The following is a 17,988-nucleotide window of genomic DNA, read 5'->3' as shown; positions in this document are numbered from 1 at the left end:
AGTTTAGCCCCTGCTCTAGACCACTCCCCCCTTACCCTCCTCCAAGGCCCAGAGCCAGGCATGACCTCATCCTTTTCTCTAAGACTCCACCCTGCCTGCCCGGGAGTCCTGCCTTTACAGACAGGGGGCCAGCCTGGCGAGCAGTTTGAAGAGATGGGACTCCAGGCTCACAGCCAAGACAGGGACCAGGAGAGAAGGACAGGAAGCCACACACAAGTTGGAGCCTGTGGCCTTTATTCATGCCCCCCACCAAGTATAGCCAGAGCCAAGGCCTCTGCCCAAAGCAGAAACACCAGGGACCAGGACTCCGGGTTACACCCTCCAGGTCCCCTACCCCAGCTTCTCTCCTGTGAGCCAGACGTGTATAAAGTGCTGGTGTGATGATCCTCTGGGGAAGGCCTAAGGGAGCAAAGGCTCCACCCCTGGACCAAGGCAACAGGAGTAGGGACGGCTCTGGACAGGCAGGACACAGCCCTAGGTTCCCAGGGCCGCTGGCCACCACCCTCAGAGCTGGGGAACGATGCAGTCCTGGGCAGGAGGGAACTGGGAAAGGGAGCCTTGGGCAGGGATCCCTAGTAGGGAGGGGAGCTTCTGTGCCCTGTGAAGGGAGGCAGGGAGGCAGGGGAAGCCGAGGGGAGCTCAGAGAATGGGGCAGCCTCTCCGGCGCTTATTCTTGCGGACCTGGAGGCCAGCCCGAGTGGCCATCTCAAACACCTCCCGCACCCCCTCCTTGGTCTTGGCTGAGCACTCAAGGTAGCCAAAGGCACTGATCCGGTTTGCCATGTCCCGGCCCTCCTCAGATCGAACAGGCTCCTGGGAAGGTGGAAGGTGAGAGGTCAAAGGAAGTTGCTGGCTAGGTGCAGCAACCGGAACAAATGATCTCCTCCAGCCCTGGCCCCTATGGGCAGGGTCTGGCTAGAGACCCAAGACTCAGGTTTACCTTCAAAATTCTCTTCATTGGCTTTACACCCCACGGTTCACCCTTCTCTTACCTGAATCAGGATCTCCTAACTGACCGACCCTGCCTCTGTTCTCACTCTCTTCCAGTCCATCCTGTAGGGCTGCCAGACTCATTTTTCTAACATGCTGACCTGACCATACCTGTCCCCAATTTAAAACCCTGCCACATTATCCTTGGAGGACAATCCATGTTTCTTGGCCTGGCAGTTCTCCCTGATTAACTCACCTCTGGCTAGAAAGCCACTTACCGGGACCCCAAATAAGGTAGCTCCCCCACTCTGCCCTTGTTCCAGCCACTCAATGCCCTCGTCCTGCATCCACCTCAGCCCATACCTCCCAGGTGTATTTAGGTGGCTCTACCTGCATATCCCAAGCAAACCTTTATTGTAAGAAGCCAGCTCCCTGAGGGCAGAGATTTTCTGATTCATCTTTCTAGCCCCAACATCAAACAGTGGGCAATGGATAAGCTGCCAAGTGCCCTTGGACAGGTCACTTTGTCCTCTGACAGTTTCATCATATACTGGCTCAGACACTAGGGCCCGTTTGGTTCTCCCTCCCTCACCATGGTGTCGACACAGGGGGTAGGAAGTCACAGGGAGTCAACAGGAGAAGGCTTCTTTACCAGCCTGTCAGCCCTCACGGGGGTCCTTCCTCCTCTGCCTGGCAGCCACACTCACCTGCTTCATCTTGGCCAGCTCCCTCCGTGTGTGCTCATCTTGCCTCAGGTCCTTCTTATTTCCCACTAGGATGATGGGCACATTGGGGCAGAAGTGCTTCACTTCCGGGGTCCACTTCTCAGGGATGTTTTCTGTGCAGACACATCCCGACAGGGGTCAGTGCCCCCACTTAGGCTAGAGGGCTCCCCAGGGCCCCCTGTCTCCCCAAGGCAGCCCCTTTCACAGCTCAAAACCCCTCTCCCTCACAGCACACACCCTCCCAAGTCCTCTAAAGGCCATAGTAACCACAGGAGGAGGCCAAGGGGCTCCCCGGCACCTCCCCCCAGCCTCCGAAAAGGGTTCAAATGAACCAAGGCAGGAGCTCCCTCCCACTGGTGGATTCAAAGGGATTCTCAATCCCGTCCCTCCAACAAGCTCACCCAGACTGTCGGGGCTGTCAATGGAGAAGCACATGAGGATGACGTCAGTGTCCGGGTAGGAGAGAGGCCGCAGGCGATCATAGTCTTCCTGCCCTGCTGTGTCCCACAGGGCCAGCTCCACCTGACACACAGGGCCAGTGCTTCGCTAGCCTGAGGGCCCCAGGCACGCCCCAGGCACACCCCCGCACGCCCTGCCACCCAGGTGTCCTCTCTGAAATCCTGGTCCTTTAGGTTCACTGGGCACCTACTGAGCACCTACTACATGCAAGGGATAGTCCTCATCCCAGCCACACAACATAAGGTGAGTTCAACCCTGAGACAATGTGTTTGGTCTTTGTGCAGTGTGAACTGCCATTGTGAGCACCACTGTTTTATTTCATCTTCACTGAAACTCTTTGAAAGAGGCCCTACTGTTATTCCCATTTTATAGTTGGGGTGGGGTCAGGGCTCAAGCCCAGAGACCAAGGGACTGGGCCCAGGTTAGAGCGCATGTGTAAAGAACCAGGAGGCTGGATTTCCAGGGACGGCAGTTGCACTTCCTCACTTCACTGCTTTCAGCCGGGAGAGGGGAGCAAGGGTGTGGGTCGGGGGAGAGGAGGGCCATCCCAGGCTCCTAAGTGCTGGGGGCGGGGTGCCGAGGCGCGATGAGCAGAGGCTCCTGGCCTTTACCTGCTTGCCGTCCACCTCGATGTCTGCGATGTAGTTCTCAAAGACGGTGGGGACGTAGACCTCTGGGAACTGATCCTTGCTGAAGACGATGAGGAGACAGGTCTTCCCACAGGCCCCGTCCCCCACAATCACTAGCTTCTTTCGGATGGCAGCCATGGCTGGGGCTAGCAAAGAAGAGGCAGTGGGGATGTTGGGGAAAGCCACGAAGTCCAAAAACACGTCTCTAGGGCCCCCCAAGACCTCCCTGGAAACCACGGAAGGAAGGGAGGGAGAGGGGCTTTTTGCTCAGGCACCTTCTTGCCAAGAACCAATTGTTGAAGCAACTGAGCTTGAAATTCTTAATCTCAGGGTCAGAGACAGACCTGCCCCCATGGGTTAGAACACAGAAGTGGGAGGTGGAAGAACCACCCACTTGGGAGCCAGAAAACATGAGTTCTAATCTAATCCACTCACCAAGTGTGGGCCCCTGGACACCTAGACAGGTGTCTGAAGCAGCAGCTTTTATTTGCTCTACATAGCAGGGTATCAAGTCAGACTTATTTGTTACCAGGATCTTGATACTTTTCAAATTTAATTATCTCAAATGTCCAATCTAGAACACACTGTCCCTCACTCAGCACAGTCATGCGTGCCCAGAGAAAAACCAAGAGTCCCCACCAATATGGGTGGGTAGGGAAGGAATATTTACCACGCCCCTGGGTGCCAGGCACTATGGGGGGGCGCACTGACAAAAATCACCTCCCTCAGCCCCCAGAAGCCTGGAAGGTTGAAAGTGGGCTTCCCATTTTGACAAACTAGGAAAGTGTGGCTCAGAAGGTTTAAGACAATGTGTATGGAGCCGTGGCAGTGATGGCAGTCAAAGCAGGGCAGGAGACACTAGTCTGCTGCCTTCTCTACATATCACCCCAGAGGTGGGAAGGAGAGCAGACGGATGGAGGGCAGTGGCAGCAGCCAGCCGGTGTCCCTGGCCCACCCCATCCTGGTCCCCAGAGCCCCAAGGCACACAAAGGAGGCTCAGTCTGGGCAGTGCCCACAGCCCACATTCGGGCAGCCTGCCTTCCTCCCCCCTTCCTCCTGGGCCTGGCAGCAACACTGGGTCACTCAGCCCCAGGCAGGGGACAATGACCACACTGTAGGGAGCCACACATCTACCACAGCAGAGGGACTGAGAATAATCCACTAGGGAATCACCTCCACCCACTCCCTGGAACAGCCCCTTCCTCCCCTCTGTCCAGCTCACCCCAAGGCCCTGCCCACCCCTCCCTGTGACTCAGGGCAAGGAGTCAGCTTCCCGGGGTTTCCAGTGTCTCCCGCCCCCGACACACACCAAAGAGCATCTGCACAGTTCATCACACCTTCCTAGCTTCCCTGCCCCTGAGCTGAGCCTCACTTCCTCCTTCCCTGGGGAGAGGAGCCGACCTCCAGCCGGCTGGAGTTCCCAGGCTGAGGCCTGGGAGGAAGAGAGGGCGGGCTCTGGAGCTGAGATGAAGTCGAGGCTGCTGGGGGGGGCGGCTAGAGTCAGTGCTGGGAGGAGCCCCAAAAAAGAGACAAATGAGTCCCAGCACCAACCAGGCAGGGAGCAGTTAAGAAAGGAGGAGATGGTAACCCGATCTCTGCCCCAAACCTGGCTTTTTCTCTCAGTCCCACATCCTGTCGTTCTAGACTCAACTCCTTCACTCTCCCCACACCAGCATCACTTCACACCCCTGCCTTGGTCTGTCTTTTAAGAGGCGAATATCCCAGCCCAAGACAAGTTTTCTTCCACAGTGGGATCCTGGGTGGCCTCCCTCCCCTACACAAACACACACACACACACACACACAACTGGGATGAGGGGAAGTGGATATGAGTCAGAGGGAATTTATAGGAGTTGAGAGTGCACAGCCACTCTCCCCACCACAACAGGGGCTCCCCCTGACACCCCAAAAGACAAACAAGAAGGCATTCACCCTGCCAGCAGATCCCTTCCAAAAATGGAAACCATCCTTCAGAAAAGGGGGGAGTGTCCCTGGAAACTCTACCCAGGTGACCAAAACTCGCTTACCTGCTCCCACAAGTTCCATTGGTCCAGCGGTGGGAAAACAGGCTGGGGTGGCCCCAACCCGGGCAGGGCCCTGCTGATGGAGGGCTGGAGGGCATTCACCACTGGGGTGACTGCCAGTTGCTTAGGCATGAATGTGCCACTGCCCACCCCCAGCAGGACAGTTTAGGTGGCACCAGATGGTGGGGGGCAGAGGCCAGAACTCCGGGGCAAGAGCATGCATTAAATTACCTGGAGCCCCCAGCTCAATCATAAGACTTTCCCTTCAAGCTCAGTAGAGTAGTTGGCCCAGGCCACCAGGCCCAAGGCCAAGATGGCAAGGACAACAGCTCCCTGTGAGAGGCGGCCCCTGAAGAACTGCCCCACTGACCCTCAGAGAGGCAACCAAACCCCACACTGGACTGGAATGGAACCTGAACTCCTGGGGCCTTCCTTGGGACTAAACAGCTGCCCTCTCCTCCATCCTGTAGATTCCCAGATGAACCAGGGGCTGCAGTACCCTGCTGGCCACCCCTGAGGTCCAGGGAAGAAATCAGATACGTCCTCCTGAACGTGAAAACTAGAAGTGATGGCAGGACTCAGCCTTGGGGCCTCCAGCCCAAACCCCCAGGACACTCTCTAGCCGGGTTGGGAAGTGTGAAGGCGGGTGGGGGGGTTGGAAGGGAGGAGATTCTTGAACTCACACACACACGCACGAGCTGGATCCTTCCCAATCTCCCCTACCTCCCACTCCAGGCCGACTCCAGAAACCATCTAGGGCGACGGCCAGACCCCCGGAACAGTGGCCGCCCCCACGGTCACACCCAGCCCCTATTCCCGCCACTCCACCAGCCCGGCGAGGGGAATTCCCTCCTCCATCCGGACTCGGACCGGGACCCACACCCCAGCCCCGGTCCACAGCGGGCCGCCGGGCCTGGAAACTAGAGCGTCTGGCCTGGGGCTTCCTCGCAGAGACCCAAGTTGCCCCATTTCCCCTCGCCCGGCCGGGCAGGTTCCGGGAAGTCGGGAGGGGAAGGCAAGGGACTCCGGCTTGGACACCAAGAGACGACAGGCCCTGCGGGGCAATTCCCGGGGCGCCTCACGGCGGCCCAGGAGGGCAGGGAGGGGCCGAGCCCGGCCGACCCCCGCGCCGCCCAGGCGCCGCGTCCAAGGGGAGGGCAGGCGGCCCGTACTCGGGCCAAAGCCCCTCCTCCCCGGCCGGCGCCCCGAGCTCCGGCCAAGCGGAGAAGGGGGAAAGTGCTCTGCCGGGGACGAGTTCCCAGGACAACCCCGCCGCCCCCAGCCCTAACCCGAGGTACCTTCCGCTCCACCGCTCCCAGCTGCGCGGCCGGTGCCGGAGGCAGACTGACCCGAGGGGCACCGCCCCGCCCTCCTTCTTCGCCGCGGCGGGAGGGGCGACTCGCGGGAGGGGCGGGCCCGCAGGGGGAGGGGCGGGCCGGGCGGCCCTAGGCTCCGCCCGCCCCCCGCCCCCGCGGGTCGCTGAGCGCAGGCCGCGGGGGCCGGGGTGGGGGGGCGGTCCCGGGTGCCGGCCGGGGGCTCGGGAAAGAGGCCCAGGCTGTGGAGGCGTGGGCGGCGGGGCACAGCCGACGGGACCCTGAAGGACTCTGCCTCTGCCCCGCCTTCCAGCTCCTAGGGGAGAACCGGTATCGGGAAAGTTGAGAGGCGCTCGGGGTGGAGTCAGGAAAGGGCCGCTGCTGCCCTCCTGTGGCCAACTGGCCACCCGCGTCTACACCACCCGGGGCTTCGCGGGACTAGAAAGGAGTCTTTGGGGACGCCCGAGGAGAGGGCCGCGGAAGATGCCCACCCTCTGTTCCTAGAATCACTGCGGAGTAAGTACAGTCCACTATCATCCTCTAGCCTTGGAGACTTTTCAGAACCTTTGAGATTCAAGGCACCTGGTTCCACCTCCCAGTTCCCTTCGTTTCTCCCTGCCTGGAGTTTCCAACTCCTACCCATCCCTCAAAAGGCAGTCCTGGAAATCCTTCCGGATCCCCAGCTTTGAATTCAGTTCTCGCCCCCACTGTATTATTTCTGTGCTGTTAGGGACACCTAGCCGGGTTCGACTTGTGCACCGGGTGTTTACCAACAGGTGTATTTCCTTCCCTGAAAGGTGCCTGAGGAGGTGGGTGGAAGATGAGGAAGTCTACTCACATTTTATTAGCTTGGGATCGTACAATACATAGCTTTTAACATTCATCACAAATCTTCGGAATAAGTATATCCATCCCCTTTTGCCTGTAAGGAAACTGAGGCTCAAGGAAGTTAAGCGGCTTGCCCAAAATTTGCCATTTGTATGTGGCAGAGCAAGCACTTCCTGGTCAGCCCTGTCTGGCTCCAAGCTGGTCCCTCTCCCAGTTGCCTACTGTGATCCTCCAATCTATGCCTCTCCTGTCTGGCACAGTGTGTGGCACGTAAATAGGTTTTCAACAGATCTTTGCTGAATGAATCAATGAATGAATGAATGAATGTTAGAAGTCAAGCATACCTTAAAGATCTGAAAAGCAACTCATATATTTGCTAAATGAGGAAACTGAGGTCCAGAGCTGTGTGGTCCCCAGGCCTCTTAGCTGACTCAATAAATTGAGCTATGTGCTCAGTTGAGGTCGATTTCTGCCTTCAAAGAAGGTACAATCTAAATTCAGAATGCAGACAACTTAAAGATAGCTCATGGCTTTTGAACTCTTGTTACATGGACCTGGCTCCGCATACGTGAACTCCTTTCGTCATGCTCAGAGAGACGGCAGACCTAGTAATGGGTTTGGCACCAGGACCCAAACATCAGGACTCTCAAGCTCCTGCTCTTAACTGTTATTCTGTACCAGCTCCTTATAGAGACAGTTTTAGTACAGGAGGTAAGCACTGTAGTGGGGGCGTGTGTGGACTGTGGAAGGATAGGTGAAGTGTTCAGGATAAGGCGATGTGTAGATTTCAAACGAACTGCAGCTACTTCAGACCTGGAGAGTTATGGAACCCTCACGAGGGTGGGAGGGAGGGGGGAGACAGGACCAAAGGAAGCCGTGGACAGATCATGAAGGTCTTTCTATGCCGTGCCCAGGAGGAGAATGTCAGTTTTGGTCTAGGTGCAGTAAGGAGCCACTGAAGTATTCTTGGAGGGATGGATTCACACTGTGGAAAGGATTTCCCTGGCTGCTACTTATGTTGTGTATTGGGGGAAGCAGGGAAGTGACCTGGAGACAGAGTTAGGCAGCTAATCTACTAGAGGACTAAGGCAGTGACTATAAGAACAAATAGGAAATATATATATATATATTTTGTCTTTTTGCCTTTTCTAGGGCCACTCCCATGGCATATGGAGGTTCCCAGGCTAGGGGTCCAATCGGAGCTGTTGCAGCTGGCCTACACTAGAGCCATAGCAACGCCAGATCTGAGCTGCAACCTACACCACAGCTCACGGCAATGCCGGATCCTTAACCCACTGAGCAAGGCCAGGGATTGAACCCACAACCTCATGGTTCCTAGTCGGATTCGTTAACCACTGAGCCACGACGGGAACTCCAAGGAAATATATTTAAAAATAAATCATCAGCTATACTTAGTGATTGATTCTCCTGATGCGGAAGAAACAGAAGCCAAATGTGACCAATTCCAGGGTTTCTAACTTGAGTAGCTGAGCTGGTAGCCCTGAGATGATGCACCCAGAGGAGGATATGATTGTGGGGGAAATGATCAATTCAGCTGGAGGAGCGTTGAGTTGACGTGCCTGTGGAATGTCTCGGAGATGTTCAGGAGGCCACTGGGATATGTAGGTCTAAAGCTCAGGAAAGGTCTGTGCTGGAAATAATGACTTAGAAGAGGCCGGCACATGAATGAAGCCATAGAAGCAGATGAGAATGTGCGGAGCAGGAAGAGCAGAGGGCAGAAGAGCGAGCCTGGGAATGTTACATTTTTATGACTGTTTTGGAGTTCTTTCCACCCCCACCCCCATCCCCGTTGTTTTGCCTTTTAGGGCTGCACCCACAGCATATGGAGGTTCCCAGGCTAGGGGTCTAATCAGAGCTGCAGCTGCCGGCCTACACCACAGCCACAGCAACTCAGGATCTGAGCCATGTCTGTGATCTACACCACAGCTCACAGCAACGCCAGATCCTTAGCTCACTGAGCGAAGCCAGGGATCGAACCCACATTCTCATGGTTACTAGTCCGGCTCGTTACTGCTAAACCAAACGGGAACTCCACCTTTCAGTTTCCATTCAAAGTAAATAAAAACACACACCTTTATCCATCTGCTTTATTTGCCAAGAGATATAATTTTGGATCTAACTGGCACCCCTTCTTCGGTTAAATTGCCGCTAAAGAAGGTCATAGAGACAACTTCAGAATTTGGGTTGGGAGAGGCATAAGCATGGAGCAGCTGGGATGGTGGTGGGAGGTTCGGGGCTGAGCCCCTCAGGAGTAACTGCCTGGCCCTCCCAGGGGGATGATGAAGACCGAGATGTCATCCCCGGAACCCAGCTTGTTGTTGGGGAGACGCCAACCACGGTCCCGGGGGGTGCCCCGGGCCCCCAGGACCAGAGCTTGGGCCAGAGCTGTGTACCTGCCAGGAGCACATGTGCACATTCATGTACCAACATGTATAGGGGAAGATAGTTACACCGGCCCTCATGTGGGTCCCCAAGCATTGCTCCCCTTTGTCCCTTCCTTCCCCATCGTCATCCCCTTGCCGCCATACAGCCCCTACCTGCTGGGGTCATTGGGCTCATAGGCTGACAGCACCTTGTCCACAGTGGCAGCTACCTCACAGTCACTGGTGACATCCCACAGCCCGTCTGTCCCCAGGACTAGCACGTCATCTGGGCAGTGCTCGTACTGGGTCAGGTCATACACTCGCACCTGGTGGGGAGAGAGGGTGCAGAGGGAGCTTGGGGGTAAAGAGACGCTGGGTGAGAGCCAGCCCCGGACCCCTAGAGGAGGAAAAGTACGACTGAGGAGGCCCCCATGCCGCTCACCTCAGGGAAGCAGGAGAGGAAGGGCTTGATGGGCAGGGTGGAACTGCAGACCCTGAGGTTGTGGTCTCCCAAGCCCCGGGTCACCCCAATGGTGGCCATGACTCGAGCCTAAAGGAAATGAGGAGGGGGTAAAGCTATAGCCCTCGGCCGGACTCTCTGGGACCCCAGACCCTTCCCACCCCTACCCTCGGGTAGAACCGCCACCTCCCTAGACAACTTGTGGTGGGTCCTCCGGCCCTCTCCCACCTCTACCATGGAGTTTACCTTTTTGCCCTCCCCACAGACCAGAGGAAACCTGAGATCCTCCAGCTCGATCTTTTTGTAGGCCCTGGGGAGGGGGGAGTAGAGGAGGCATCACCCAGGCATCAAAGCCCCTCTCCCCTAAGAGCCGTGCCCCTCACACAAACCCCTGAGAAGGACCACATCCCACCAGCTCCCAGCTTGACCCAGCCTCCAGCTTCCACCTTGCTGCTGGCGAGGGACTGGTTGTGTTGCCACAGAAACGGGTCCCAGATCTGAGGGAAGTGTTACCAGCCAGTCATGTTCTGGTCCCGGTACAGCATCCTCTGCCCCAGCTCCTTAGGCTGAACTCTGCGGGGGAACTCAAGGTGGGTGAATTCACCACCCAGCAGCTCTGGTTTCAGGAAGCCCTAGGATTGGGAGCGGCCAGACAGAGAGCAAAGGGCCAGGGGGGCGTTAGGTTTACAGCACACCCTAGTGTACAGATGGTGTTAATTATAGCAGACCCTTAACTGAAGTTTACCATGTGCCATGCACTGTTCTAAGATTAACATTTATTAACTCATTTAATCCTCACAACAACCTTTAAGGCAGGCACTCGTGATGCACGGAGAAGTTAAAGAAATCGTTGAAGAGCACACAATAAGCAAAGTACTCAAGCCCGGATTCAATTTTAGGCACCCAGCTCCAGAGCCACTGCTTTAAAGCACTAAGCCAGGAGTTCCCGTCATGGCTCCAACTAGGAACCATGAGGTTGCAGGTTCGATCCCTGGCCTTGCTCAGTGGATTAAGGATCTGGCCTTGCCGTGAGCTGTGGTGTAGGTTGCAGCTCAGATGTGGCGTTGCTATGGCTCTAGTGTAGGCCAGCTGCAACAGCTCCGATTGGACCCCTAGCCTGGGAGCCTCCATATGCCATGGGAGTGGCCCTAGAAAAGGGAAAAAGAAAAAAAAAAAAAAGCAGTGAGCCATACTGCCCCTTTGGACCTTGGCAGTTTCCTTCCCCCACCTCTGACCACACTTCCTTCCTCAGTTGGGGCCACCGTGGGTGCACTGGAGCAGCCCACGCTCCTCTCTGCTGCACCCTTTACATGAGGTCATCCCCAGTAAGCTCCCAGGAAGGAACTATCTGTGCGGTGGTGGAGAAGAGTCCTTGGGACACAGGGCACAGAAAGGCACAGGATTCAACAAGGAGTGGGAGCAGGGAGTCTAGTTTCTACTCACGAGCAGCTGAAGACGCTGGCGCTCAGTCTCCGGGGTGAATTCCTGGGACATTGGAATGATTTCACCGTTCCGGACGATGATGGCTCTGCCCAGAGAAAGCAAAGATCTGGCTCTGGCTCTCCTCAACCGCCTCACAAGAATTCCCCAAGGATCAGGCCCTCCCTGGGTCCCTCACCCAGACTCCCAGTGTTCCTCCCCTCCTAGTTATGTCAGGCCCTTCCTTATGTCTGTGAGCCCTCCTGAACCCCTCGAGTCTTTGATTTTGAACACCCACCACCTCACTCTTTTCTATGCCCCCATTCCCGCCCCCGTAGCCATTTTCCAAGCCCCCACCCCATACCTGCTGTCACCTGCGTTTGCCACGTACACTTTGCCTAGTAAGTAGACCACAACCAGTGCACAGCAGCCCCCCTCCACTTGGTGGCCACGCCGCTCCCTCGCCATTTGCTCATCCTGACATAGGAGGAAGGTCAGAGGAAGTGGATGAAGAGGAGGTTCCAGACACACAGCCGCCACCCCACCCCCCGCCCCGCCATGTCTGCAGAAATGAATTGCCCAGGCAAGCCACACTGGCAGAGAGTGGGGAAGACATCGTTATGACACTCGCTTCTCCCTCCCTCTGAACCAAGCTCTGCTCAGGCTCTCAAGGCTGTCGTGGGCTCTTAGGGTCACCTCCTGAGGCCACCTGACTCCCATACAGAGTTGATCAGAGTGTCGGTCTGGCAGGCCCTTGACCTTGGCCCCCCACTTACCATGAGCTGGAAGGCATTCTCAATGGCACCCACTACCAGGCTCTCATGGGTCACTTCCTTCTGCAAAGGCCAGCAGGGCTGAGGACCAACCAAGTGAGAAGAATCAGAGGAACCTGGAGCCCCCGGGGTGGATGGGAGGCAGAGGGGAGGTGGTGAGGGGTCCTGGAGTATCTCTACCAGGTCCTTTAGCTGCTCCCGAATGTGGCGGTGCAGGAGCCTAGAGGCCATTTCAGCAGCTCCACCCCCTGCGTGCCCATCGAACAGACCCCAGTAGTAGAAGCAGAGTCCCTGGTGGAGGAAAAGTTGAATGTGTGAGTGAGTGTGTGTTATGCAGGGAGAAGAGCAAGAGTGTGGGCATCCATATAAACATCGGAGAGGAGGTCAGAGTTTGGTATTAAAGGGGAATCATATTTATTCGCTCATTCACCAAGGGCCATATGTGTCTAAAAGCATCGAAAAAGTCAAACTCAGAGGATAAAAGGTGCAAAAATAAACATTAGTGGTTACTTAAATCATCAATAAATACATGAGCATCTACATTTTAAGCGGAAAATGGAATATTCATACTGACATGGTAGAATCTCGCGGATCAGTCAATGCCAGATAAAGGTTCTGTGCCAGAAGGTAGAAAGCTTGTGAGTTAGGAGGTAGGTCTTTCACAGGGCTCAGACTAAAACCAGATGCCTAGAATCCCTGGGGAGAGGTGTCACTTGTGTCGACGCAGGCTAGGAAAGGGGGTAAGGGCTCACCTGGCCTCGGCTAGGCTCTCTGGGTGCCCCTGAAACGCTCCTCCGACCTTCCACGTACACCACCTCACAGCAAGCCTGGTCCTCATTGTGTCGGCTCTTGCCAGCGTTGATGACCCTGTCAGGCCACAGTGACCACATCAGGTTGGACACCAGACCGGGTCCTGGAATAACTCCCACCTTAGACACACATACCCTCTCTGGAGCCTGCTGGCCAAGCTGAGAAAGGTCACAGCCACCTGGGAACCAGGCCAGAGGAAAGAAAAGGGAGGCAGGGCAAGGCACAAGGAGTACTGTCTGGGTGTCAGGCCCCACTACCTCACAGAAAGGCCACAGCAGCACCTTCCTGCCTCAGTCCCCTGGTCCCTGGCTAAGGGGACCTCCCAAGTGGTGCTGCTGCTGCTGCGGAAGGACTTCGATGGAGGGAAGGAGGTTTTAATTCCTGACTTGCCAAGACCCTATATCCCACCCTGACCCCCAGTCAACTCTTCTAGTGCCTTGTCCACAGCACCCCACCCTCATGAGCACACCCACCTTTATTCTAAAATCATCCAGTGAAAGTTTCTGCTGCTTTGGCAATAAGTGCTCCAGCCCAGATCAGGAAAGAGGAATTGAAATAGGGTAGGAGTGGATGCCCCCCTGGACTGCGCAGGAGCCACATAACCACCAACTCTTCCCAAAAAGGAAGTTAAAGGAGCTGGGAGTGGAGTCACGGAGTCACCAGCCTCAGCACCTCAGCGCTCCCGTCTCCCTCAGTGCTCCGCTTTCCCAGCAGATGCATTAAAAATACAAGCCGGCTGCTCCAGCCACTCCGACAGCTCTGGCCCGGGGTCCACTTTCTTGCCTAGCCAGGGCAAGTCCACCGGCCGAGGGGTGTTCAAAGGGGGCCCTTCCGCTTCTCTGGGAGGCCCCCTCCCCCGCTCCTGGGGAAGCCGGCGGCCGCCTGGTGTCGCCGGCTATTTCTGGGTGTGGAGGGGGAGGGGAACGGTAAAAGGAACAGGGAACTGGGGCGCTGGGGTCGGGAAGCCCAAGGAGTTTTTCCAGTCACCACCTCCTCTATTAAAAGGGCCCCTCGCTCCTTGAAACCTCTCCTCCCTTAGTCATTAAGCTACCGGGCCGCAACTGAGAACTGGCCAACTCATCACTCGCGGGCCCTCTACCCTCCGGGCTCTGGAAGGGAACAAGGTCCTGAAGCGGCGTGGGTGAGGGTAGTCAGCGAGCCAGAAGGTCCTAAGGAAGGCTCACCCGACTTGAGAAAGGGCTGGGAGTGGGTGCGGCCCGAAGCCCAGAGAATAGCAAAAGGTCCTGGGGAAAGGAAGCTCCTGGCACCTAGCGCGGCGAGGGGGACGCATCCCAGTGCCCAGGATGCCGAGATGGGGAGGGGTTTGGGGATGGGAGTCCCATCTGAGTAGGGTGCTCCCGGGGTCGCTCACTCGGCGTAGCCCGTGCTCCAAGGCAGGCGACGGCCGGTGTCCGGGGGGCTTTGCACAGCCCGGCCAGCGTGGTCGTCGGCGCGTCGCAGACCCCCAGGGCTCAGCTGCAGAAAGGTCGGTCGGGAGAAGCTCGCTCGAGCCTCTGCTATCTTCCTGGGCGCCGCGCTCGCGCTCCCAGCCCTCGCCGGAGGGCTCCTGGGAGCTTCTGGAGGGGCGGCAGGCGGCGCCGAGGTTGCGTTGGGCAGGTCCGGCGATTTGGGGCGCGGAGGCGGTCCACCCCCAGAGCTAACCAGGTGCGCCACGGCCGAGCGCACCCGGTTTAGCATGCTGCCTCCCTGCCCCGCCCTCGGCCGTGGCCCCGCCCCAAGGAAGGCCCCGCCCCCTAGGGCTCGCGGGAGGCGGTGCTCGCTCCCGCCAGCCCGGCCCTGCCATTGGCTCCCGGCCCTCAGAGCCGGTCCTGGGCAAAACTTCCTCGGCCTCCCGCTACCCCGCGAACAGCCCTGCCAGCTTGCGGCCTCTTCCCTGCCCCATTCCGGCTTCGCCCGCCTCAGTTTCTTTGGGGAAGAAGGGCCTGCTGTAATAGGAAGGGGACGGCGAAAAGGAAACTCTATTTGAGCCTTGCTCTAAGGTTAGGCATCAACTAGAACGTCCCCATTGTGACGGGAGGGTGGTGTCTCTTCGTCCTCGGTTCTTTGTGGCCAGCCTACCCAGAGGGTGATGGAGCTGGTGACCTCAAAACGAAACCAGTCGCTTCGGTGACCTCTGGGTGTGACTCTCCTGGTGCGATAACACCTCTGGCTGGGGCCGCTGGAGTGAGAGCGAGGACAAGCGAGCCGCTGCTGGGGGTGGTGTGGGGGTTGGGGACTAGACAAGCTGGAGCCCATCATCCTGAATAAGGGATCTGGGGATAAGTTCCTGGATTCGTGAGGGCGCTGTTCCCTGAAGACCACTTATAGATCCGAGAGAGCGTTTACATACTTTAGGTCTTTTACACCGCGCATCAACCCTGCAAGGTGGGTTTTATTATGTTCTTTTATTTACTTATTTATTTGCTTTTTAGGGCCGCAGGTGCGGCATATGGAAGTTCCCAGGCTAGGGGTAGGATCCGAGATACAGCTGCCGGCCTACGCCACAGCAACGCCAGATCCGAGCTGTGTCTGCAGCCTACACCACGCCTCACGGCCACGCATGATTCTTAACCCACTAAGCGAGGCCAGGGATAGAACCCGCGTCATCATGGTTACTAGTCGGGTTCGTTACCGCTGAGCCACAACGGGAACTCCCTTTATTATGTTCTTTATAGGGATGAGGCAGGACTGAACAGTCAGTGCGAAATTCATACCTATGTCAATTCCCAGCTACCAAAGCCGATTGTAAAGAACGAAGCTGATTTGTCTGGGTCAGAAAGGAAGGGTTAAGAGGTAGATACCCAGCAGAAGGGTGGGGGTCCCTCCTCTCCCATACTCCTCCTCTTAAGCCAGAGGCTGAGAGCAATCCAGGTTCTGTGGCTGCCGCCGGGGGGAGACAGAGGCCAGGCTAGTAGCCTGACTGAGCCAGGAGGGTGGTAACTGACCTGAAGCCCTGAACTGAAGAGCTATGTGCCTAAGCCTAGGAGTCGATCATTAGGCCTCCAAAGACACCTCTTATTCCACACATGGTTCAAATGGGGACAAGGCCCTATGGCCCTAATGCAAGTCGAAGGTAGCCCTCAGGAACCACTGGCACCCAGTTCATAGTGGGGACTCCACCTCTGGACTGTCAGCTGGATGCTTCCTGAACACGACTCTCCCTGCTCCTGGCTAGACCGCTTCCAAATAAAAATTTCACAATAGTCATTCAGGTCTGCAGACTTCTATAATTATGACTCGACTCTGGGCAGAGAGAAGACAAAGAAGTCACAAAAAAGGAAAAAAAAAGAAAAAAAAAAGATCAGACCCAAAGGCACATAGAACGGCCAGGCAGATAGGGAGATAAAGAATATGCTGCTGGAGTTCCCGTCATGGCTCAGTGGTTAAGGAGCTCAACTAGTATCCATGAGGATGTGGGTTCGATCTCTGGCCTTGCTCAGTGGGTTAAGGATCCAGCATTGCCGTGAACTGTGGTGTAGGTAAGCAGAAGCGGCTCGGATCTGGCGTTGCTGTGGCTCTGGCATAGGCCTGCAGCTACAGCTCCGATTAGATCCCTAGCCTGGGAACCTCCATATGCCGTGGGTGCAGCCCTAAAAAGACAAAAGACCAAAAAAAAAAAAAAATGCTGCTTGCTGCTATGGGTATTTCCCTCTTGTTTGAGAAAAGCCCTGGAACCAGCTCACAGATAAGTGGCATAAACAGCAGCAGCAAGCCAGAGACAGAAGAAAAAAATATATAACATCCTGGCTATTTTTATTATTCAGTGTTTCTGGGACAGTTTGCTTACCACTTCTCCATGTCACTCCGCTCCCTAATCCCTACTCCTTACAACACCCATCATAGTGTGACCGAAAGTGGGCCACAGAGCTAGGGCCCAGAGACTTCCTCGTTCCAGCACCAGATAGTCACCACGGATATTAACAGCTCACTTGGGCTCCAGAATAGACCCAGTACCATACGCAAATCCCAAGGCTCCCTTCTCTCTAAACTTCTCACCTCCTATTCCTGGCTTCATCATACCTCCTCCATCCTCAGACTGCCTCAGAACCTGGTGAGGTCACCACCTCTATTCATCCTGAGGTAGCACCGAATGAGAAGGGAAAAGGGGGTGGGGTGGGAAGAAGCAGACCTGTGGGGTATTCTTCTCTGCTGAGAATTGCTCAGAGGCTGGTCCTGCCTAGGGCATGGGAAGTCTCAGCTAGCTGCGGGAATTGGGCATCCTCAAGACAGGTGACCTTGTCCTGGGACCATGCAGAGGTTCAGAGCCCAGAACTGGGCCTCTTCCCTTTGCCTCTCTCCTTCCCATTACACTCTTAAACTAATCCCAGAGCACTCTTAAACTAATAGGAGTGTCCTTCAATTATGAGACAAATTCACAGACAACCACCTCCCCCTTTCATCTGTCTAACACTTTTGTATCCAGAATCTCACCTCTAAAGAATTATATAATATACAAATGCAATTATATTACAATTTTTATGGTGGAGAAACTGAGTCCCAGGAGTTCCCCTCATGGCTCAGTGGTTAACGAACCCGACTAGCATCCATGAGGACATGGGTTCAATCCCTGGCCTCGCTCAGTGGGGTTAAGGATCTGGCATTTCTGTGAGCTGTGGTGTAGATCACAGATGCAGCTCAGATCCTGCATTGCTGTGGCTCTGGCTTAGGCTGGCAGCTACAGCTCTGATTCAGTCCCTAGTCTGAGAACCTCCATATGCTGCCCGGTGCACCCCTAAAAGACAAAAAGACAAAAAAAAAAAAAAAAAAAAAAAAGAGGAGTTCCCATCATGGCACAGTGGTTAACGAATCTGACTAGGAACCATGAGGTTGCAGGTTTAATCCCTGGCCTTGCTCAGTGGGTTAAGGATCCGGCATTGCCTTGAGCTGTGGTGTAGGTCACAGACGTGGCTTGGATCCCGTATTGTTGTGGCTCTGGCTTAAGCCGGTGGCTCCGATTTGACCCCTAGCCTGGGAACCTCCATATGCCTCCAGCGCAGCCCTAGAAAAAGACAAGAAACAAAAAACAAGAGTCCCAGAGTTTCATCCCCAAGTTGGAGTTCATACCCATCAGCCACAAGCCTACCAAAGCCATCCTGTCTGCCTGTCCCCTAGTCCTTCCTGTCCCAGAAGACACCACTCCTAGGGCAGAGATCATTCGCTGTTTCCTCTTGGTTTTAGCATTTTAACAATGGAGGGCTAGCAAAGCAACCTGCATTGCTATGGAGAATTTTCAGA

The 17,988-nt window shown here is 55.9% G+C and overlaps 2 protein-coding genes across 6 annotated transcripts; both read right to left on the bottom strand.

The window, feature by feature from the left end:
* On the bottom strand, nucleotides 214-6,206 carry RHOC (ras homolog family member C). 2 transcript variants are annotated; one of them, XM_003125846.4, is made up of 5 exons: nucleotides 6,065-6,206; nucleotides 2,726-2,889; nucleotides 2,057-2,177; nucleotides 1,638-1,768; nucleotides 214-813 (listed from the first exon to the last, which is right to left on the bottom strand). In XM_003125846.4, the coding sequence occupies exons 2-5, from the start codon at nucleotides 2,879-2,881 to the stop codon at nucleotides 640-642; spliced, it is 582 nt and encodes a 193-aa protein (XP_003125894.1). In that variant the 5' UTR covers nucleotides 2,882-2,889; nucleotides 6,065-6,206; the 3' UTR covers nucleotides 214-639. The 2 variants fall into 2 exon arrangements, with proteins under 2 accessions (XP_003125894.1, XP_020946420.1); XM_021090761.1 differs by lacking the exon at nucleotides 6,065-6,206 and adding an exon at nucleotides 4,770-5,017.
* Nucleotides 9,000-14,492, bottom strand: PPM1J (protein phosphatase, Mg2+/Mn2+ dependent 1J). Of its 4 annotated transcripts, XM_021090758.1 has the most exons (11): nucleotides 14,126-14,492; nucleotides 12,696-12,810; nucleotides 12,124-12,234; nucleotides 11,947-12,024; nucleotides 11,535-11,647; nucleotides 11,195-11,279; nucleotides 10,265-10,383; nucleotides 9,998-10,061; nucleotides 9,734-9,841; nucleotides 9,466-9,617; nucleotides 9,000-9,321 (listed from the first exon to the last, which is right to left on the bottom strand). In XM_021090758.1, the coding sequence occupies exons 1-11, from the start codon at nucleotides 14,449-14,451 to the stop codon at nucleotides 9,174-9,176; spliced, it is 1,419 nt and encodes a 472-aa protein (XP_020946417.1). In that variant the 5' UTR covers nucleotides 14,452-14,492; the 3' UTR covers nucleotides 9,000-9,173. The 4 variants fall into 4 exon arrangements, with proteins under 4 accessions (XP_020946417.1, XP_020946415.1, XP_020946416.1 ...); XM_021090756.1 differs by having other exon boundaries at nucleotides 11,947-12,234; XM_021090757.1 differs by having other exon boundaries at nucleotides 11,562-11,647; nucleotides 11,947-12,234.

The sequence above is a fragment of the Sus scrofa genome, chromosome 4, assembly GCF_000003025.6.
Source record: "Sus scrofa isolate TJ Tabasco breed Duroc chromosome 4, Sscrofa11.1, whole genome shotgun sequence".
Lineage (NCBI taxonomy): Eukaryota > Metazoa > Chordata > Mammalia > Artiodactyla > Suidae > Sus > Sus scrofa.
The sequence above is the reverse complement of the archived record's forward strand: the minus strand, read 5'-3'. Positions and strand labels throughout refer to the sequence as shown.

What these genes read in the sequence shown, in the direction of transcription:
- RHOC (XM_021090761.1), bottom strand. An exon ending in TCGAGGTGGACGGCAAGCAG is followed by an intron (nt 2,178 to 2,725) that starts GTAAAGGCCAGG and finishes CCTGTGTGTCAG; the next exon opens with GTGGAGCTGGCCCTGTGGGA. An exon ending in TGACAGCCCCGACAGTCTGG is followed by an intron (nt 1,769 to 2,056) that starts GTGAGCTTGTTG and finishes GTGTCTGCACAG; the next exon opens with AAAACATCCCTGAGAAGTGG.
- PPM1J (XM_021090756.1), bottom strand. Translation starts at nt 14,451, where the DNA reads ATGCTAAACCGGGTGCGCTCGGCCGTGGCGCACCTGGTTAGCTCTGGG. An exon ending in GAGAGCCTAGCCGAGGCCAG is followed by an intron (nt 12,235 to 12,695) that starts GTGAGCCCTTAC and finishes TTCCTCCACCAG; the next exon opens with GGACTCTGCTTCTACTACTG. An exon ending in AGAATGCCTTCCAGCTCATG is followed by an intron (nt 11,648 to 11,946) that starts GTAAGTGGGGGG and finishes CTCCTATGTCAG; the next exon opens with GATGAGCAAATGGCGAGGGA.